At 44.7% G+C, this 22,342-nt stretch overlaps 1 protein-coding gene across 1 annotated transcript; it reads left to right on the top strand.

Annotated features, from left to right (window-relative positions):
• The first annotated feature begins 2,003 nt into the window (after positions 1 to 2,003).
• Positions 2,004 to 21,727, top strand: LOC103190832 (hatching enzyme 1.2-like). Its single transcript, XM_042341549.1, has 9 exons — positions 2,004 to 2,089; positions 3,166 to 3,260; positions 3,620 to 3,766; positions 5,285 to 5,402; positions 7,346 to 7,524; positions 8,441 to 8,522; positions 9,747 to 9,891; positions 10,945 to 11,061; positions 21,587 to 21,727. Exons 1-9 carry the CDS (start codon positions 2,004 to 2,006, stop codon positions 21,725 to 21,727), a joined length of 1,110 nt encoding a protein of 369 aa, XP_042197483.1.
• The last annotated feature ends 615 nt before the right edge of the window (positions 21,728 to 22,342 follow it).

The following is a 22,342-nucleotide window of genomic DNA, read 5'->3' as shown; positions in this document are numbered from 1 at the left end:
CCAGCCGCTGGTCACACGGTCACCGAGGAATGGTCACATGGTCTCCGCCAGTCACTGGTCACATGACCCCCAAAAGCCACTGGTCATCACATGGTCCCCACCAGCCTCTGGTCACATGGTCCCCACCAGCCACTAGTCACATGGTCACCGAGGAATGGTCACATGGTCTCCGCCAGCCACTGGTCACATGACCCCCACCAGCCACTAGTCATCACATGGTCCCCACTAGCCACTGTTCACATGGCCCCCACCAGCCACTGGTCACGTGGTCCCCGCCAGCCACTGGTCACATGGCTCCCACTGGTCACGTGGTCCTTACCAGCCACTGGTCACGTGGTCCCCACCAGCCACTGCCCGCCAACCGCTGGAGGCTGGTCACGTGGATGGTGCCCCGCCCACCGCAGTCCCTATTGGCTGAGTGTGGGGCGGGGGCGGGGTCAGGGCGGCGGTTGGTCGCGTGCTGCAAAGGTGGTTGAGGCGGAGCGGCTCGCGCTGGTCTGAGGAGAAAAGGCGGCAAAGAGCGACTGAGAGAACAGAGTGAGTGAGTTACAGAGAGAGCCCGAGAGCCCCCCCCGGGAGTTAACGACGCTCGTGTTGCTAAGGTATATGGGTCATTGGAGGCCGTGGTGTATTTTAGGACTGGACATGAGAGAAGGAGGACATGAATGGTTGGTCAATAAAAGGGCAATGCTGTGAGAGGTGCGGGGTGTGTGCGTGAGTTCACAGCAAGTCACTGGGTTGCCTGACTGTCCCTGTCCCAGCCATGCAGGAGCGGTGCAGGGAGCCATTAAGGTGGAATTTCATTTCATCTCAACTTCCAGGCCATCGAGATGGTGCGTGAAATCATCGGAGGGGTTTTATTTATCTTCCTCTTTCATTTCCACTGGATTCAAAACTCTTTGATAACTGCTTTTTATAGTCATATCCTCACGGTACTCCTCTCCCCTCTTCCCCTCTGTTTGCTGATCCATGTCTTAGTAAAGAACTGTACTTTTTTTCTCATGTTTCTTCCCACATGAAATGCTGTATGAAAGTGTATGTGGTTATGCATTACATATTTTTCTGACTATTCTTCCCCGGGTATTGTTGGTCTTTTAATCAATGTATGTAAACAAAATTCTCCAATCTCAGAAAAACATGTATTTGCACATAAATTATGCCTTTGTCATCAAGCATGTAACCCCATCATTATGCAGTTTATTTTCTAGAGCAATTGCCGATCGCCCAACTTTCTTCATGTTTATCCAAGGTACAATTTAAGATGAACGTCTTCTGTATGGTATTGTTGGCTTTGACTGTGCTGAGCATTGAGAGGAACAATCTATTTGCGGTAAGAAATGATAGTTATTATCATTGTTTACTTCCGGCCTTCATTTTTCCTTTCTAATCACATTTTTCTTCTCAGCAGGTGAATATTTCGGTGGGAACCGCTTTACAAGGTTTGTTTCTTGAACAGAATTTCACTTCAGTTATTTTTAAAATTGGAAGATTAAATGAGGTAACTACTTTTGAGATGCATTCAAACTAAAAGAAAAAAATGAACAGAGAGAGAGATGTCCCCGAATATTTTACTCACCAATGTTATTTTTCAAATTGGATTAGGCGTCACCATTTGGTGCGACATTTATTGCTGTAAAATGCTACAGTAATTCTTGATTTGATGTAGTACCTTTAACATTGGGAGGAAGTACCAAAGCAAGGATATCACGGGTTTCACTCTAAAGTGAGGTGACTGTTTATTTTTGTGAGCAAACACAGCAGCCAATTTAGCCAGAGCAATATACTTCAAGCAGCCATGATGTGAATGGTCAATTTTGTTGTCCAGGACACCAGGAGAAACCTTTTCTTCATATAGTGCTATGGAATCTTAATGTCCACTTGAACAGGCAGATGGGACCCCGGTTTAACATCTCATCTGAAGGATGGCACCAACAACAATGCAACATGCCCTCAGCACTACACTGGAATGTCAGCCTAGACTAGTGGTGGCCAACCTGTGGCCCATGGGCCGGAAGTGGCCTGCGGGGCCGTCAAGAAGCAGCCCCCCCACACCCCCCCTCCCTCCCACCGAACATTCGCACAAGTCTAGGTAAGTCTGTGTTCGTTCGGTAGTGTGGTTTCAGTTTTTTCTCGATTGAATATTTCTTGATTTATGGCATAAATGAACAAATATTCATTTAAGAAAATTTGTTTGATTGGCCGACCATAAAGGTTGGCCACCACTGGCCCACCAGTGGCCCACCACCTCATCAACTCACGATGAGCTTGAACCCACAACCTTCTGACTCAGAGACGAGAATGCTACCAACTGAGCCAGGTTGCCACACAAACGCAGACTTTACTGACAATAGGAGATCCTTGTATGGAATGTTGTCTCTCTGATGTTATGTGAAAGGATCTAAAGGAGAAATATATTTTAAAATGAATAAAATTAAATACTGCATATTGTGCTTAAATTTCAGATCGTTTAGAAGAGGAAAATGACTTGAGTGTATTCAGCAGAATCTTGAAAATCAATGAACGTCTGAGTAAGAAAAATGTTGGATTCAAATATATATGAATATTTGTTTTAAAATTGCTTTTTTATATATATTATGGCATATATATAGTCAATCCTTTGAGGAGATGTGTGTGTATATATATTTTTAAAACAAAACAACTGCACCGGAAAAAAAGAATACTACGTGATTTTTATTCATTTTCTCAGAATAGTTCTCTTTGCCGTTGAGGGTAAGGCACCTTCAAATTCTCATGTTGTCATCTCCTCACTAACAATATTTTCGTCAACCTCACTTTATGCACTGTACTCCTCGGCTCTTTTTCGGCAGGACTATTCTGAAATATTTAAGATATTTTAGATTGTGGAGATTGTTCTGTAAATTGAAGTCAGTCCAGTTTCAGTGTTAATCTTCCTGTGATGCCTGAATCTTGACTCGTTCGTTTTTAAAAAGTTTCCAACAATTTGGATTAAAATGTGTAAATAGATGTGTATGCAATCATAGATCCTTGCAACTCTGAATTCATTGTCTAACTTAGGTTGGCTAGATGTTGAACAGCAATCACAGGTAGCATTTATATAGCAAGATTTGCATAAAATAACTGCCCGCGATGTTTAAAGAAGTTAAGTAATTTATTTTTCGGCAACTGGTTGTTTAACACATGCAGAAACAATCACCATGCTTATGTTCCACATCTTGCCATCCTGTTAGAAACTGAAGAGCTGAGGATCAAGCTGGACGCTAAGGTTGTGCACTGGTTTCGTGAGTTAGAGAGGTAGAGGCCGTGGAAGTTGAGGTTAGAGTCAGAGTGAGGAAGCTTTGGTGAAATCAGGGAGGTTGGCTTCTGTGTTGTCCAGATTTAGTTGCAGGAAATTGTGGATCAGCCAGGTCTTCATGTTTGACAGACAAACAGACAGAACATCAGTCCCAAACATTGGGACGTTCTACGTCTACGTTCTCCTTTTACATGTAGTTTGTTTTAGGATATTGTACAAACTTGCAGTATGGAATTATAGCAAGTTATTAGTTACTACTGTATTAATTGTTCATAGTTTTTGTGAGGCACACTGAATTTTATCTTTAAATGTAATATTTATAATGATAATGGATTTTTTTTGTAGTAAATAGAAGTGTTGGTGACCAAATCATTCAATTTGGAGATATTGCAGTTAGTACTTCCAAAAATGCAAGAATGTGTAACAAATGCTATTGGGATCGTTCAAGTGATGGGAAGGTTTACGTACCATATATATTCAGCAGTGACTTTAGTAAGTTATTTTTGTTAATAATTCTCAAATAATTAAAATAATACGTTATTCTAAATTAGCTGTCTTTGCCCTGCGCTTTCTGATAAATACATTGGGGACTTCAAACTATAATCCTGAGAGGTTGATAATTCTGTGAACAGAGTACATGGAGAAATTCAGACTTGGAATCTGAGGATTTTCATCAAATGATTTTGGATTATAACACAACTGTTCTCTTTTTGAGGAATTCAATTACTGTTTGTTCGATATTGAACGGATAAAGTCAAATATGTTGAGAAGACATTTTTCTTACAAACCCTTTCTCGGGTGAATCATCATACTTTTGAGTATTGGTATCCTTGATAATGCATAGGGATTTTATAAATCCTCAGGCTCCAAGCTTCTATTGTACATTATTGACCTAACATTGCTCATGGCATTACAGTGCAGTGTTGGGGGAATTGATCTCCTTCAGATAAGATGTTAAACCCCACCCATCCATTTTGACCTAACTCCCCTGACAGTGACTATCTGCTGCTTTATATTCAGACTATTCTGAATCCTTGTCCATATCTTTTTCTTGATTTCCAGTATCCTGTTTGTGACTGAGTTTGTCACACGAGTCATTCATGTGATTTTTTTTTTGTGGTTCGCCTCATAGAGGTCTAGAAGTCATGACTACCCACAGTAAATTTGGGCTTTCACCTCCTCAAAAAAAAAGTCGTATGAGATCGGTCAGACAAGACCTAACCTTTCTGAACCTGCGCTGGCTGTCAATTATTAGATTTTTCGATAGGTAATAATATAGTCAATACACATACAGTAATTACTGTAAAGTGAAAACAACGAAAATTATATTTGTATAGCACCTTTCACATCGGGAGGACGTTCCAAGGCCCTGGACAATCAGTGTTTCGGACCCGAGCTGGGGGTCGGGATCGTGGAGGGCAGCGGGGGAAAGATGATGATCAAAAGCATGGTCGAAGAGGAGGGTATTGAGACAGGTCTTGAAGGAGGCAAGGGAGGGGGCGAGGCGGAGGGACTGTGGGATGGAGTTCCAGAGGATGGGGCCAGAGTGGCTGAAGGCCCGCCAACGTGGGGCAGGCGAGGAGGGGGTAGTAAAGCAGGCCGGAGCCCGCTGAGCGGAGGGAGCGGGCAGATTAGTAGGGGGCTAGGAGGACGCAGTGGTGGGGGGAGAGCAAGACCACGGAGGGCTTTGAAAGTGAGGACCAGGATCTTGAACTGTATCCTCTGTGTGATAAGAAACCAGTGGAGTCGGGGGAGGATGGGAGTGATAGGGTCATGGATCCTAGTGCGGGAGAGGACACGGGCTGCAGAGTTCTGGAGGATCTGCAGCCTATGGAGGGAGGAGTTGGGGAGGCCGACAAGCAGGGAGTTTGCGTAGTCGAGCCTGGATGTTATGAATGCAAGTATTAGGCAGCCTACAGTGTGAGACAATGGAACGTTGAGATATTTTCTCAATTGCTATTATTGCTCAATCAGTAACTTAAATATACTGTTAATAATTGTTATCAACAGGCGAGAAAAACAGAATTAAAATCCATTCTGCAATGATGGAGTACAGCATTTTAACATGCATAAAGTTTGTACATAGAACAAACGAAGCTGCCTATATTGAACTTATTTCAAAATCAGGGTGAGTTCAAAAAGGTCCAATTTATTAACTTGTGTTCATTACAATTACTTAAGCATGCTGTAGAAAGCTTGATAGAATTTAAATTAATGTATTATCTAAAACAGTAAGGTTAATATTGAAAAAGTAACAAGTGATTTTACAAGTTTCAGTTAATGTTTCAGTTACAAATTCATGACAAATAATTAACATTAATTAGGGATTTGTGATCATGATGATTTTAATAATAATCTCTGCGTTTGATATAGCTCCTCATCACGTCGTTGAGACGTTTCAAAGTGCTTCACAGAATATACTGTAAAGTGAATCTTATGGATTTTCTGGGTGAAAAGCGACATTTGGTGGTTGTTCATAACATTGATTTTAGTAGATATTCCTTGCTCTTTCCCAAAGGCATCTCATACTCTTTTGGAACAATACTTGTCAGCATTTGAACACATTAAGAGTATGGCTAAAGAGCAGGAGAGTGGAAGAGTACTAATACAATGGGTTTCTATGGGTATAGGAAGGATTACATGAGACCACATAGATGACATCCCACAAGTTTATTTCTCACAACACCTTAAAGCAGGGTGGTCCAACTTTTTGGCTGCCATAGGCCGGATTCTCTATTTGAGAAAGGGCTGCATCAAGTGTGGGCCACATCTGACCTGGCCGGTGAATGTATCATATCCAACTTCCACTCCCTCCCTGGTGAATGTCCTCCCAGGGCAGTGGGAGCAGCTGGCGGAAGATGCAGTGCGGATGGTGGAAACAATACCGACCGTTACTGCAGTCTGCCAGGAAGGCAAACGCATCTCTTACCAACTTAGCTATTTAATAATAATAATGCTTGCATTTGATATAGCGCTTTTCACATCGGGAGGACGTCCTAAAGCGCTTCACAGAACACACTGTAAAGTGAATTGACTGTATATTTGTGGGTGAACGCGGCAGCCAATTGCGCACAGCAATGTCCCACAAACAGTCGTAGATTGAAAATGACCAATTTATTATTGTTTTTGGTTTTGGAGGGATTATTATTAGGCTCTGTGTGGAGTAAGGAAACTTGCCCAAGGTTTGGCCCTCTGCCTGGAATTGAACTCAGGTCTCTCACTGGCAAAGCGAGTGCTCTAACCACTGAGCTACAGGACTCCACAAAGTCCTGCAGCTGATTAACAACAACAACAACAACAAGATTCCATTTCATAGAGCGGCTTTCTCGTTGGGAGGACGTCCCAAGGCGCTGTACAGTTGGGTCAGGACCCGAGCAGGGGGGAAATGGTCAGCGGGAGGGAAGGGAGGGAGCGAGGAGGGGGTAGAGAGTCGAGAGGGGAGCCGAAGGCACGGTCAAAGAGAAAGGTCTTGAGACCGGCCTTGAAGGAGGAAAGGGAGGAGGCGGCGAAGGCACTAGGGGATGGAGTTCCAGAGCCTCGGGGCTGAGAGGCTGAAGGCCCGGCCACCGATGGTAGGGTGGTTGAGGCGGGGGATGTGGAGGAGACCAGAGCCAGAGGAACGGAGGGTACGGGCAGGTAGGTCGGGGGATAGTAGGTCGGAGAGGTAGGAGGGAGCAAGGCCTTGTAAGTGAGGATGAGGATCTTGAAATCAATCCTCTGGGGGATGGAGAGCCAGTGGAGGCGAGCGAGAGTGGGAGTGATTAAGAGAGGGATTGAGAGAGGGGGAATGGGAACACTCTCCTTCTCTCCCCGTCTCACTCTCCTGAACACACACTCTCTCAATTACTCTTGCTCCACTTCTCATACTCTCTTCCCTCTCACACTTCACCTCCCCCCCCCCCCTGCTCCCCTCCCCTCCTCCTCCTCCCTCCCCCACTACTCCTCCTGCCCCCATCCACCCTCCAAGCACCAACACCCTCCACCCCATCATGTGGAGTATTAAGATCTGGTAAAATAAGTTATTTTTGCATTGCAAGACAAAAATCATGTTTGTTTTCTTTTCTTCCCCAGCTGTTGGTCCTCTGTAGGACGTACAGGTCAAAAACAGGGTTTATCACTGCAAATTCCCGGTTGTATACATGAAGGTGTAATAGAACATGAATTGATGCATGCACTAGGTTTGAATCACGAACAGTCCCGAAGTGACCGTGATGGCTATGTACGGATCTTGTTGGAGAACATTGTGCCTGGTTAGTATGAAACGGTTGTGTATTCAGTAGTACTGTTTATCCTGTGTCTTGAAGTTTCCAGATCTTGTCAACTTGTAGCTACTCTCTGGATTCACATTACCACTAATGGTGTAGGGCTAAATAATTCACATGCAACTGAGGTGTGATATCAAACAATTAGTTTGGATGAAGAAGGCCCTTTGGCCCACAGCATTTAAAAAGCGTCTTGATGGTGTGATGGGAGGATGGTGGGGTGGATATGCTGATTTCAACCCAGCTTATCCACCCATCTCCCCACATCACACCATCAAGTTGCTTTTTAAATGGACCCAGTATCTTGACCGCAACCACCGATTCTGGAAACCTGTTGCTAAATAACCTCTGAGTAAAAACAAAAAGCTCCCTGGTATCTATCCTAGGGTATAAGGCTTGTCTCAGCTTTGAACTAGAGTTAGATGAAACTCAGTTGTCGGACTCAAGCTTGCAATTAAAAGCATAAATATTAATAGCTGAACTTTTCTGCTGAAAATGTGAAAACCTGGGAGCCATCAGCCCTGGAAAAATCTATTTAAAAAAAATTGAGCAGTTCTCAATTTGAAATATCAGGCTGCAGCATGCTCAAGTACTAAATGTTAGTTTTTTTTAACCAATAAATTATATAATGGAACATTTTCACCCTTACATTTTTTTAAAAAGTATTTAAAATTCTCCCCCTCCTTGATGATAACATTACTATCATGCTACTCCCCCTTAGCCCAAACACACACTTTTACCCACTGAATATTGTTCCATTTGTTGAAAGTGAAAATATATTAGAGATTTAAGGAAAAGCAAAACTTTGAACATTAGCATGTGAGGAAGTAAATGTACTTCTACTTTAAAATATAGATCAGTGTCAAGCACACTGTGATTAATTCTGGGTGTGTTATTTTTACAGGTAATGAGCATAATTTTGTTAAAATGAAGACGAATAACATGGGGACACCATATGATTACGGTTCCATTATGCATTATGGCAAGTAAGTATAAGATCACCTGTTTACATTGTAGTAATATAATATAATCCTTGCATTTGATAAAGCACCTCATCACGTCTTTGAGATTGACTATATTTTGTAGGTGAAACCGGCAGCCAATTGCACACAGCAATGTCCCACAAACAGTTGTACAAATTATCATCCAGACATCAAGCCCTGGATGAGAGCTAATTTGCTTCAGTTGAACATCAACAAGACTGAGGCTCTCTGGATTGGTTCCAGTCAGGGCCTCCACAACTCTGACAGCATCACCATCCATGGATACACACTCCACCTTACTGAGCCAGTGCGGAACCTTGGGGCCTTGTTTGACCCTCAACTGTCCTTTCTACCCCATGGGCCATTCTGTCTTCCCCACCTCTACAACACCGCCCGGCTCCGCTACTGCCGCACTCCGCAGGCCACCAAAACCCTCATTCACACTTTCATCATATCAAGGCTTGACTATGCAAATTCCTTGCTTGTCGGCCTCCCCAACTCCCCCCTCCGTAGGCTGCAGATCATCCAAAACTCTCAGCCCGTCCTCTTCCGCACCAAGCTCCGTGACCCTATCACCCCCATTCTCACCCGACTCCACTAGCTTCCCATCACGCATAGTTCAAGATCCTCGTCCTCCCCTTCAAAGCCCTCCATGGTCTTTCTCCCCCCCTACCTCCTAACCTCCTACCAGCCTGCTTGTTCCCGCTGCTCAGCAGGCTCTGGCCTGCTTCATGTCCCCCGCCTCACTCGCCCCACTATTGGTGGGTGGGCCTTCTGCCACTCTGCCCCACCCTCTGGAACTCCATCCCACAATCCCTATGTCTCGCCCCCCTCCCTTGCTTCCTTCAAGATCCATCTCAAGACTTTCCTCTTCGACCTTGTTTTCAATCTCTCTGTTCCCCCCCCCCCACCCGCCCTCCATCCTCCCCGACCCCGAAGAGTTAATAGATGTTTGTGAACTTCATGTCTTTTCAGAAGGATGTTCCAGTTTCATCCTGTATTCTATCACAATATTGTCCCCAAATTCCTCGACTATACGTGGAATTTAGCTGTCAGAGACTGAAACGTTTTGCAAAATCAAATTTAAGTTATGCAGGGAGGGAGTGGTAAAGATGGATAAGTTAATTTTAAGGAATTGATCTTACAAGATTTTTTTACAGCAAAAGTAATGAAAGTAGAAATGAGCAATCATAATGTGCAACTAAATGTTTTTATTATTTATTACAGATATTCTTTTTCTAAAGGTGGAGGACCTACAATTGAACCCAAACCAGATCCCAGAGTGAATATTGGACAACGTGATGGTTTTTCCCCTTTGGATGTTCTAAAAATTAACAAATTGAATGGCTGCCGTAAGTGTAATTTGTTTTCTGTGAATTGCAATAATAGTCACTTAATTGTTATTAAGGTAAAATATTTATCCTTAAATCTAAAGATAAAAATAAGATGACTTCATAGAATCATAGAATTATACAGCACAGAAGGAAGCCATTCAGCCCATCATATCTGTGGCGGCTCTTTTAAAAGAGCTGTCCAAATCAACCCCACTCCCCGCGCTCTCCCCATAGCCCCGAAAACCTGTCTTCCCCAAATAATTATCTACTTCTCTCTTAAAAAAAATTCACTGTGTCAAATAGGCAAATTTCCTTACTTCATACTCTGTTTAACTAGCAGTAAGTGGGAACCCAGTTGTTAGTCGATTGGCGGATCGCTTTCCGGTGGTAACAATCCCTCAAAAAAACAAATTTGGTCACTCAATCCACAACTGTTTGTGGGACACTGCTGTGTACAATTGGCTGTCACGTTTTGCCCACAAAATACAGTCACTCCACTTGACAGTATATTCTGTGAAGCACTTTGAAATGGTGATAAGGCATTATATCAAATGTGAGGATTACTATTATTATAGCGAGCTTTACAATGCATTTTACAACAAAACACTCTGTTCGGCAAGCATTGTGTGTCCTTCCAAGAAGTGAGTGGATATTATATACCATATACATATGTGGACTTTCAGTGATTTAGTTTGGAGACTCATAAGCATGGTGATGGGATTCCACAGGGGCATCCACATATTAGTCACCTTGTTAATCAAAAAAAGGCTGAATTTAGATAGGCTCAAGAACCTTCTTAATCTGATCGTCTCTTATGATCTTCAATCTATTTTCTAAAATAAGTAAATATAATTTACCTCATGCACATCCCAGGGCTCTGTTCTCACTGGGAGCTAGACATTTAATTTCTACTATAGATTTCATAACCAAACAACTTAATTGGAAATAAATTAAATTGATGTGTTCTGTCCTATCCTCTCCTGGTTAAGGGGCATCTAAATGCTATACTGGTTGAAAGGTATTGAATTGTATAATTGTGTTTTTCTAATAATATCAGCAGTATCACTGCATATTATTTTTATGTTTCAGAGATTTGTGGAGCCCTAATGATAGACCCAAGTGGAAGTTTCACCTCTCCAAACTTCCCCGAATCGTATCCTAACAAAGCTGAGTGCAATTGGTTAATTAGGTCAAAACACCGTCAAAAGGTAAGCAACAGCAGGAAAACCTTTAGGCCAGATATTTAAAGAAATCATAGAATTATATGGGACGGAAGGAGGCCATTCGGCCCATTGTATCTGTGCCGGCTCTTTGAAAGAGCTTCCAAATTCAGCCCACTCCCCCCAGAGCCCTTCCAATTTATCCTCCCCAAATATCTATCCACTTCTCTCTTGAAAGTTGTTACCGAATTGGCTTTCACCACCCTTTCAGGCAGAGCACTCCAGATCCAAACAACTGGTTCTGTGAAAAAAATTCTCCATGCCTTCCCTCTGGTTCTTTTGAAAACTATTTTAAATCTGTGTCCTCTGGTTACCGACCCACCCACCAGTGGAAACAGTTTCTCCCTATCAGATCCTCATGTTTTTGAACACCTCTATTAAATCTCCCCTTAACCTTCTCTGCCCCAAGGAGAATAATCCTCGCTTCTCGAGCCTCTCCTGATAAAGTCCCTCATTCCTGGTACCATCCTGGTAAATCTCTTTTGCACCCTCTCCAATGCCTTGACATCCTTCTTAAATTGTGGTGCCCGAACTAAACACGGTCTCTCGCTGAGGCCTAACTAGTGATTTATAAAGGTTCATCATAACCTCTTTTTGTATTCTATGCCCCTATTTATAAAGTATGCTTTTTTAACATCTTTTATCTGCCTGTCGCCTTCAAAGGTTTGCTTATGCAGACCCCCGGGTCTCTCTGTTCTTGCACCCCTCTAAAATTTAGCATCTAGCTTATATGACCTCTTCTCATTCTTCCTCCTAAAATGAATCACTTTGCGTTGCTCCGCATTAGATTTCATCTGCCATGTGTCTGCCCATTTCACCAATCTGCCTATGTCCTTTTCCAGTCTGTTACTATCTTCTTCATCATTTACTACTTTTCCTAGCTTTGTATTATCTACAAAGTTAGAAATTGTACTCCCTATATCCAGATCATTTATATGGATTAAAAAGAGCAGGGTCCCTATACAGACCCCTGGGGAACAACAACAACAAGATTCCATTTATAAAGCGCCTTTCACGTCAGGAGGACGTCCCAAGGCGCTGCACAGTTGGGTCATGACCCGAGCAGGGGGGAAATGGTCAGGGTGAGGGGAGGGAAGGGAGGGAGCGAGGAGGAGGGAAATGGTCAGGGGGAGGGAAGGGAGGGAGCGAGGAGCGGGGAAATGGTCAGGGTGAGGGGAGGGAAGGGAGGGAGCGAGGAGGGGGAAGAGAGTCGAGAGGGGAGCTGAAGGCACGGTCAAAGAGAAAGGTTTTGAGACCGGCCTTGAAGGAGGAAAGGGAGGAAGCAAGGCGAAGGCACTGGGGGATGGAGTTCCAGAGCCTGGGGCTGAGAGGCTGAAGGCCCGACCACCGATGGTAGGGCGGTTGGGGCGGGGGACGTGGAGCAGACCGGAGCCAGAGGAACGGAGGGTACGGGCAGGTAGGTAGGGGGATAGTAGGTTGGAGAGGTAGGAGGGAGCAAGGCCGTGAATGGCCTTGTAGGTGAGGATGAGGATCTTGAAATCAATCCTCTGGGGGATGGGGAGCCAGTGGAGGCGAGCGAGGGTGGGAGTGATGTGGTCCGGAGCCTGGTGCGGGACAGTACACGAGCTGCAGAGTTCTGAATGACCTGCAGCTTGTGGAGGGAGGTGGCGGGAAGGCCGGCGAGGAGAGAGTTCCCATAGTCCAGCCTTGAGGTGACAAAGGCGTGAACCAGGGTTTCAGCAGCGTGAGGGGTGAGGTAATGCCGTAGTCTGGCGATATTCCGGAGGTGATGGAAGGCGGTGCCAGTTGTGGTGCGGATGTGAGGGAGAAAGGACAGCTCAGGGTCGAACAAAACGCCGAGGTTCCTGACTGGCTTTGAGAGGTGGAGAGTGCAGCCTTGGATGCTGATGGTGTCAGCGCCTGAGGTGCGGAGGCGCTGACGTGAGCCAATCAGGAGGGCCTCGGTTTTTCGCACGTTGAGCTGAAGAAAGTTGTCTCTCGTCCAGGACTCGATGTCGGACAGGCAGGCTGTCAGGACATCGGTGGTCGTGGAGTTGAGAGTAGAGGAGGAAAGGTAGAGTTGGGTGTCATCCGCATACATGTGGAAGTTAACTCCATGTCTGCGGATGATGTCACCAAGGGGGAGGGTGAAGAGGAGGGGACCGAGGACAGAGCCCTGAGGGACACCACATGAGACAGTACGGGGGGTGGAGGAGAAGCCATTCGTCGAGACAAAGTGAAGACGGTGAGAAAGGTACGACCTAAACCATTCAAGGACAGTGCCTTGAAGGTTGAGGTGGGAGGACAAGCGGTGGAGTAGGATAGCGTGGTCGACCGTATCGAATGCTGCCGATAGGTCGAGGAGGACGAGGAGACAGAGGGAGCCCTGGTCACAGATGGTCAGGATATCATTGGTGACCTTGACCAGGGCAGTTTCTGTGCTATGGGCAGCACGGAAACCTGACTGAAGGGGTTCGAAAAGAGAATGGGTGGAAAGGAAAGAGCGCAGTTGGGAGGCGACAACTCTTTCCAAGACCTTGGAGAGAAAGGGGAGGTTGGAGATGGGCCGGTAGCTTGATAGCTGCGACGCATCAAGGGAGGGTTTTTTCAGGGTGGGCGTGATGATGGCAGTTTTTAATGGAATGGGGACAGAGCCAGAGGAGAGGGACAGGTTGATGATGTCAGTGATATGTGGGGCAAGAAAGTGGAGCTGGGAGATAAGGAGTGGAGTGGGGATGGGGTCAAGGGAGCAGGTGGTTGGTTTTAGGGATAGGATGAGTTCAGTGACAGAGGGTGGGGAAACGGGTACGAAGGTGTGTAGGGGAGGATGGGTAGGAGTCGGAGTGTGGGAGGGAAGGGGTGGGTGGTGGGTGGAAGTTGGAGGGGAAGTGACCGCGGAGCGGATTCCCTTGATCTTGGATTCAAGGAAATCCAGCATCTCCTCGCAGTGAAGGTTGGAGGAGATGACCTGCGCGGGGTGGCGGGGGGGACGGAGGAGTCGGGTTGTGGTGGAAAACAGTAGCCTGGGGTTGTTCTTCGCCTCCAGGATTATCCTGGAGTAGAAGGACGACTTGGCCGAGGCTAGAGTGGAGCGGTAAATTTTGAGGAGGTCCAGCCAGATTTGTCGGTGGACCGTTAGGCCAGATTTGACACAGGTGCGTTCAGCAGCCCGCACCTGGCTTTTCAGTGAGCGGAGGTGGGTGGTGTACCAGGGGGAGGAGCGGGAGTAGGAGACAGTGCGGGAAGTGATGGGGGCAAGAGTATCGAGTGTGGAGGAGAGGGTATTGTGGAGGAGGGAGAGAGGAGAAGAGGGGTCGGTGAGGGTTGAAGGCCAGAGGGAGAGGAGTTCAGAGGACTCCAAGGCATCGGTTAGGGATTGTGGGGGTAACTTCTTCCAAGGGCGGTAGAAGATGGTGGTGGGTCTGGTGGAGGTGGGGAGGGGGGTGGAGGTGGTGAAGGAGATGAAGTAGTGGTCAGAGATGGCCTTGTCGGTAATGGTGACATCCGAGACACTGAGGCCCCGGGTGATCACCAAATCGAGTGGGTGACTGTGAGTGGGGGAGTTTATGTGTAAGGAGAGGTTGAGTGAGGAGAGCAGGGAAGAGAAGTCTGTGGAGATGGAGCAGGAGGGGGTGAAGTGTAGGTTAAAGTCGCCCAGGATGATGAGGCGATCAGAGCAGAGGCAAAGAGATGTGAGGAGTGTTGAAATGTCAGAGATGAAGGTGGGAGAGGTTTTAGGGGGCCGGTAGAGGAGGAGGATTTTAAGGGAGAGGAATGAGGGGTGGGAGAGGGTGAGGTGCTCAAAGGAGGGGAAAGAGCCAGTGGAGTAGGGGGATAGGGCAAGTGGTGTCCTTGAGATAAGGGCAACACCACCGCCACGGCGGTTGGGGCGGGGGATGTGGTGGGAGGTGTAGCCGGGTGGCGTGGCCTCCGTGAGGGGGAAGGTGTCGCCTGGGGTGAGCCAGGTTTCTGTTAAGGCCATGATATCAACGTTCTCATCAAGGATGAGATCGTTGATGACCAGGGCCTTGTTGCAGAGGGAGCGGACATTTTGCAGTCCGATGTGGAGGGAGCGGTTGACAGAAGGGTGTGTGGGAGGGGAGGGGGTCCAGGTTGTGAGGCAGGGGTGGGGGGAATGGGGATGAGGGAGGAGAGGTTGACTCCCCGGGTCTGTGTCCGGGGTGGGTGGCGAGTGTGGTGGGGAATGGGGCAGTCGGTGTGGCTGCTGCTGGACAGCCAACGCCGAGTGCCGCGGTGAGCCCGGCGGAGGATTCCCAGGCTGGAGCAGAGGGAGGTTGTGGGAGGGTCAAGTGGGGATAGAAGACGAGAGGGACGGAGAGAGAGGAGGAGAGAGCGGGAGAGATGCAGAGGGGGGAGGGTTTGGGGGGAGAGAGGAGGGGGTGAGGGGGTGAGGGTCAAAGCGGCAGCCATAGTGCGCACGCGGGGACCGGGAGCGAGCGGTCAGGTGGATGGCATTATCCCGTAGATTGGGGCAGCGAACCCAACAGGACCATAGTGGGCTCTGATGTGAGCCCTGGGGGGGGGCGCAGAGAGCTTTTGTTTTTTTTTTTTTTTTTGCGCGCGCACGCACGCACCTGAAAACTAATCTATGACGTCGCAGTTCCCCGCTCCGCCCCCACACCTCCCCCCCCCCCCCCCCCGGGGCTGAACTCGCTCCGGCGTCGAGTTTAAGTACCTGGGTCAGTAGGCCCGGGCTCCTCCCCGCGCTGTCCTGCCGCCGCTCCCCGACTCACTGTATACTTCTCTCCGGTCTGAGAAACAACATTTAAAGAATGTTTAAATCGCTGTTTACAGAAAAACGCAAAGGAAATACTTGCACAATTATTTACTGACTTGAATAATCTAATCCTTATTATAGAAGATTATGTTCTTATGATTCTCAAATGTTGCTCATTCTCATTGTACAAAAAACTTTTAATGTTATTTTACTAGGAATGGTGAACTGTGGTCTCTGGGACCATTGATTATTTTATATATTTTACAGATTCTCCTTGAATTCATTGCATATCAAATACAAACCTTTCTAAACTGCTTTGGTGATCATATAACTATTTACAATGGTGGCAATGCCCTTGACGAAGTCCTGCTTGGACCAGATTGTGGTGCAGAGAATCCCATTGTTTTAGCAAATAATCGTAAAATGCTAATTGAATTTAGGACCACACCGAAGTCACGAGCAACTGGCTTCAAGGCTAAGTATAAATTTGGTAATATTCTCTTTTTCACTTTGACTTTCTTCGTTCTCTATCTATTTACATCAACAACAGCCCTATGCATCTAAGGATTCATGCAAACCTTTTAACATTGTGTTGCTTTTTTTCCAGTTAAATGTGGGTATATGATGAAGGTGAAAAAAGAAAACATTGATTTTACACCTAGGCGTCGCTCAACTGAAGAACGGTGTTTTTGGGTTTGTTGGTACCAAGAGCACATAAGGTTTGAGATGCTAAAAGTAATGCTAAACTTATATAAATCATCAGTTGGATCACAGTTAGAATATTGTATCCAGTATTGGTCACTGCACTTTAAGAAAGACATCAAGGCAATAAAAGGAAGTGTAGAGGAGATATACTAGGGTGATCGTAGGAACGAGTGGTTTGGCCTATGTGCAGAGACTGGAGGAACTAGGACTCTCCATTCTAATCAAGAAGGTTGAGGGGTGACCTGATAGAGATCTTTAAAATTACAAGGGGTTTGATAGAATCAATAGGGAGTAATTATTTCCACTGGTTGTTGAGTGGTAACTAGAGGGCGTAAATTTAAGATAGTTAGCAAACCAGCAAATGGGTATGTAAGGAGAATTTGTTTGCGGGCACGAGTGGTTAGGATATGTCGGGAGTGAGGCTTGAGACAGAATCCATATTGGCCTTCAAGCAGGAATAGGCCAATATAAAGATATTACAAAGGTAAGAGTTAGCCTCAGGGGTATGGTGGAAGAGTAGGTAAATGAGACTGAAAGGACTGCTTTTAAGGGAGCCGGCACAGACGCAGTGGGCCTAATGGCCTTTTTCTGTGCCATAAATTTCTATGGTTGCATGAAAATTGTGCATTGCTGCAATTTGTTTTTACGAAGAAAACAGCTGATAGACAAATGGGTCTATTGGGTGCAGTTCGTAATTAGTAATTTATAGTCGGTTTTAAATTATCCTAAATAAAATGTCTTGTCTTTCAATTCCGTTTTTTTATCAAGTCTTAATGATAATTATGAATAATAATTCTTTGCATTTGATATTGTCGAGACATCTCAAAGCCTGTCACAGAATATACTGTAAAGTAGAGCAATTGTATTTGTGCCAGTTGTAATAATTTTTCTATTTTCCTCAAAACTGGAATAAAAATACATTTTCTTCCATTTTATTATTTAACAGATTGTCTTGAAGATTACAAAATTGGACATACCTCACAGTGTAAAATGTGAGAACGGCTATGTATCCATTCTTGATGGTTCCCCAACACCTCCCATCATAACAGGAAAATTCTGTGGCGAGATGCCAGCTACAGTAGAATTCATCTCTTCCGGCCGTGCAGTGTTGGTGGAGTATTTTCATAGGAGCCCAAGTCAGAAGTATGGTTTTGGAGTTTCCTATAGAACTATTGTGAGTAAGTGTTCAAGTGTTCACACCAACAAAAATCTTTATTGTTGTTGCGACCCAGTTGATTCTGATATTTTTCATTGTCAAGTACGGAATTTTAAAAAAAATAAGGAAAACATTGCCTCCTTCAGTGGAGAGAATGTGTATTCTTTTGCAGACTCGGAACTTTCCATGTGTAGGTGGTGCACATACTATTGGCCTGATTTGAATATTCTTAAGCATGGTGATTAGTTACTTAAAGTTACAAAGAGTGGTACGATATGGAAACAAGACATTCACACCGACTGGTGCACGCTGGTCCACACCTCCTATTCCCTTCAATAATGCATCACATTTTCGCTTTAATGCACTTTGCTTCAATCACATTCTCACCATCATGTGTAAAGAAATTCCTCTCAAATTCTCTTAGATCTACTACTAGCTATCATTTATATCCTCTAGTTTTGGACTCACAAACAAGTGGAAACAGCCTATCATAATCCCCCCTTTAGCAAATTGTTTCATAATCCTAACAACTTCTATCGGATCCCCTCTATTGTGTCAACTCTAAAGAGAAAATCTCACATCTGTCCAATTTTTCTTGATACTTGTATCCTCTCATCCCTGGTAACATCCTTGTAAATATATCCTGTACTCTCTCTAATGCTATGGCATGGCTGACAAAAAAACAAAATCTGACATTAGGCACCAGAATAAAGTAATTTTGATGATACTTAGAATAACATTAATTTATTGCCATAGCATGAAGGATTGTGAAGAGAAGTAACATTTACAACATCTAGTATTTATATAATGCCCTTCATATTGGTAGCATGTCAGAGCACCTAACAGCGGAGTAGTTTGACACTGAGCTGGAAAAGGATGGGAGGTGACTGAAGGCTTGGTCAAAGAGGAAAGTCTTCAACTGATTTGAAGATGGACAAAGACAGAGAAACTGAGAGAAGGAATCACAGAGATTAGGGGCTGAAGGTTGTGGCTGAGAAAAGCAGCATTTTCTAAAACCATCTTGAAACTTCACAGAGGGCTGTTATGATCGTGGAGTCCTGTAGCTTAGTGGTTGGAGTAAGCAAGCGAGAGGACCTAGGTTCGATTTCTAGGCAGGTTGAAATGTTGGGCATGTTTCCTTACTCCACACGGCTCTGTTTACCTAGCAGTAATTAGGAAGCTGGTTGTTAGTCAATTGGCGGATTGCTTTTTCAAGGGTAATAGTACCTGAAAAAGCAACAATATTGGTCACTCGATCCACTACTGTTTGTGGGGAAACTGCTGTGAGTAATTGGCTGCTGTGCTTCACTCAAAAAAATACAGTCAATTCACTATATTTAAATATATTCTGTGAAGCGTATTGCGATGTCTCGAAGACGTGATAATAATAATAATAATCCTTGCATGCAATATAGCACCTTATCGTGTTGTCAAGAAGTCTCAAAACTAAGGGGCTATATCAAATGCAAGGATTATTATCTATTATATGGGTCCCAGACACACCTGTTCTCTCTTTTCTCACAATTTCCCCCCCTTTGTTTTGCATTATTAACACCTCTTTAGCCCAACATCCCCTGTCCTCGACCCCATTTTCTCCTTTGTCTTTCTTGGTCTTTCTGTCAGCTCTTAAAAGCCTTTCCCTCCCAACATGCTCCAGTTCTGATGAAGGGTCGTGGACCTGAAATGTTGACTCGCTTTCCTTTCTCCGTAGATGCTGCCTGACCTGCTGAGTGTTCTCAGCGACTTCTATTTTTGCAAGGATTATTATAGTTAGAATATATGATTATTGTTGAAAATAATATTAAGTGATTTAAGTTCTGATAAAACAGATGTTTTATTTTTCAATGTTTACAGATCCTAATCCTTTTCGTGTTACGTCACACTCCAGTGAGGAGAGGTTCCAAAGTGCTTCCATATTGCTTGTATGCATATTGCTGATTTATTTGTGAACATTATCGTTTCTGAAAGAAAGCTTCTTTACGACTGGACTTTCCTCTGTTTTGGGAGTTTGGAAAGTTTGTCGATCTTTTTAGCAGAGATTAGCTAAAAATGTTAAGTAATATCTGTGTATTTAAATATTGTGTTAGGCATTTCCCCCAAAAAATATACCAATATGTGGTTGCTTATAGAGTTATATATTATAAAATGCATCCCATGTATCAAAGCTTTTTTTTTGTTTTTTGGATGTTTATCTCAGATGCAAAATGTTGTTCCCTTAATTTTCTTTGTATATTTTTGATATTACATTGTTTGGGTGACTCAAGAAGGGAAAAGTTTGTTTTCCTTGAGTTGCTTGAGTTCAAGGAGTTAACTTTCTGGAATAAATTCAACAAGCCTCTTCATTGGGGGTGAATCAGGCCCTGTGGCTTTAATCACCATACATGTGTCACTACATATAAACTTTGTATTTTCTCATTATTAAATAAAAAAAGTTAATGTAAATATTTTTGGTCATCGGAGTGTCCTGTCAGTCGGAAAATGTTGCATCTTAATTATCTGAAAGTATTAAGCACAAGTTGGCAAGAGCCAAGCCCTGGGGACTCCAGAGTGCATTTTGGGATATAACCGGTAAATAATACATAGCTTGCCATTGCTATTTCTGTCTGGTGAGTTTCCCACTGCTTGTTCTGCTGGAGCCACGATACCCATTATGCCTTGGTTTGCAACATTAACAACAAATTTACATTTATATATAATGCCTTTCACATCAGGAGAACCTCGCAAGGCACTGAATGGGAAGAATCTGTCTCTTGTGACTGGTATGCCCCTTACTCAGTCTGCTGACCATCCACTCTGGCTGGTTTGTCATCAATAGTGCTTTGGAATTCTATGGACCAACTTGGCTTGGGAACTGGACTACTGAGAATGCCAAAGAGGATTGACTTGATTCTGATATTTTTCATTATGGTGTGTTACCTTGGATCAAGTCCCAGAGAACCCTGCTTACCTCCCCTCCTAGCTGATTAATCACTAGAATTCTTCAGCAAGAGAGATACCAGAGTGCAAGAGAGAACTCTCATTCAGCAGAAGAGTGGGAAATTATTCTTGAGGTAGAGGCAACCTTATATATAAGCAGATAAGCAAGTCAATTAGCAGTTAATCATAGGCTAGGTGTTGGGGATTAATAAATTTGCTGACCACTCAAGACTGGGTGCTTTTGTTTGAGTCCTATATAAAGAAGACTTGCGAGAGGTTCACTTGAGGAGAGAGCCTAGCAGTGTGAGGAAGGAACTGAGGAGGTGGAACAGAGTGAGAAATCTGTGAAGGAATTTGGTGAGAGTGGGAATTTGGTGCAGAGGGGAAGGAGGTGCATAATTATAAAACATATAATTGTTAAATTAAAATAAAATAAAACATCTGACGAAGGATCGTGGACCCAAAACGTTGACTCACTTTCCTTTCTCCATAGATGCTGCCTACTGCTGAGTGTTCCCAACAACTTCTGTTTTTGTTTTCATAAAATAAAACATGTCTGGAAATATGGCAGGGCACCTGAGACCAGTTGTATCCATTGTGTGCCAGTGTGGGAACTCCAGGATGCTTTGGGTGCCCTAGACAAACAAGTGTGTAGGAAGTGCCTCCGGCTGCTCAAGCTTGAGCTCAGGATTTCTGAGGAGATGCTGGTTTCATTACATAGCATACGGGAGGCTGAAGAGTCCAGGATCGAATATTTCAGGAGTTGGTCACCCTACAGCCACAGAAGGTTCAGGAGAGTGACTGGGTGACCACCCGGCATGGTAGGAAGAGTAGATAGGCAGTGCAGAAACTTGGCCCCTGAGAGTGTGGCACTCACAACCGACACCTCTGGGGAGAGGAGTCAAAAGCAAATGGATGCACAGGGAATACAGGGAAAAGTGTCAATGCAATTGTCATTGGGGGCCCAATAGCAAAAGGAGTAGACAGCCGTTTCTGCCACCAAAGATGTGACTCTCGCATGGTATGTTGCCACCCAGGTGCCAGATATCATGAAACAGATGCAAAATGTTCTACAGGGGGAAGGGGGATATCCAGAAGTCATGGTCCATATTGAGCTTCAAGTTCCTGGACCATTGGGACCAGTTCTGGGGCAGGTTGGACCTGTAGAACGTGGATGAGTTACACCAATGTCCTTGCAGGGAGATTAACTACTGCTGTGGGGAAGGGTTTAAATTAATTTCAGGGGGAGGGAAGGGAATCAGGATGTAGCATTAGAGAGGACAGACAAGTTACATGGAGCGCTGGGAGAGACAAATAGCAATGTAATAGGGAGTAACCCAGAAAAAGGAGTGATTAGACGGAGGAGAAATGCAGTGGAGACTCAGTGGGTCTTGGAGTGTATGGAAAAAAAGGAAGGGGATGGCAATATTGATTAAAGCCACGGTTACGGCCCTGGAAAGGGATGATATGCTAGAGTGTCCAAACACAGAATCTATTTGGTTAGTAGTTAAGGAGCAGAAAAGGAGCTGTTATTCTGTTAGGTAGGTGTGTATTATGGACCACTAAATGATGGGAGGGAGATAGATGAGCAAATCTGCAGCAGATTTCAGAAAGATGCAAAACCAATAGAATAGTGATAATGGAGGATTTCAATTATCCTAACATAGACTGTCAAAATAACAGTGTAAAGGGCAAAGAAGGGGAAGGATTCCTGAAATGTGTGCAGGAGAACTTTCTTGATCAGTACGTTTCCAGCCCAACTAGGAAGAAAGCAGTGCTGGATCTTGTTCTGG

This window comes from Callorhinchus milii, unplaced genomic scaffold (assembly GCF_018977255.1).
Source record: "Callorhinchus milii isolate IMCB2004 unplaced genomic scaffold, IMCB_Cmil_1.0 Scaffold17, whole genome shotgun sequence".
NCBI classification, from domain to species: Eukaryota; Metazoa; Chordata; class Chondrichthyes; order Chimaeriformes; family Callorhinchidae; genus Callorhinchus; species Callorhinchus milii.
This window is presented reverse-complemented; position numbering and strand designations above follow the sequence as displayed.

What these genes read in the sequence shown, in the direction of transcription:
- LOC103190832 (XM_042341549.1), top strand. Translation starts at nt 2,004, where the DNA reads ATGGGCCGGAAGTGGCCTGCGGGGCCGTCAAGAAGCAGCCCCCCCACA. An exon ending in GAACTTATTTCAAAATCAGG is followed by an intron (nt 5,403 to 7,345) that starts GTGAGTTCAAAA and finishes TTTCTTCCCCAG; the next exon opens with CTGTTGGTCCTCTGTAGGAC. An exon ending in GTAAGTGTAATTTGTTTTCT is followed by an intron (nt 9,892 to 10,944) that starts GTGAATTGCAAT and finishes TATGTTTCAGAG; the next exon opens with ATTTGTGGAGCCCTAATGAT.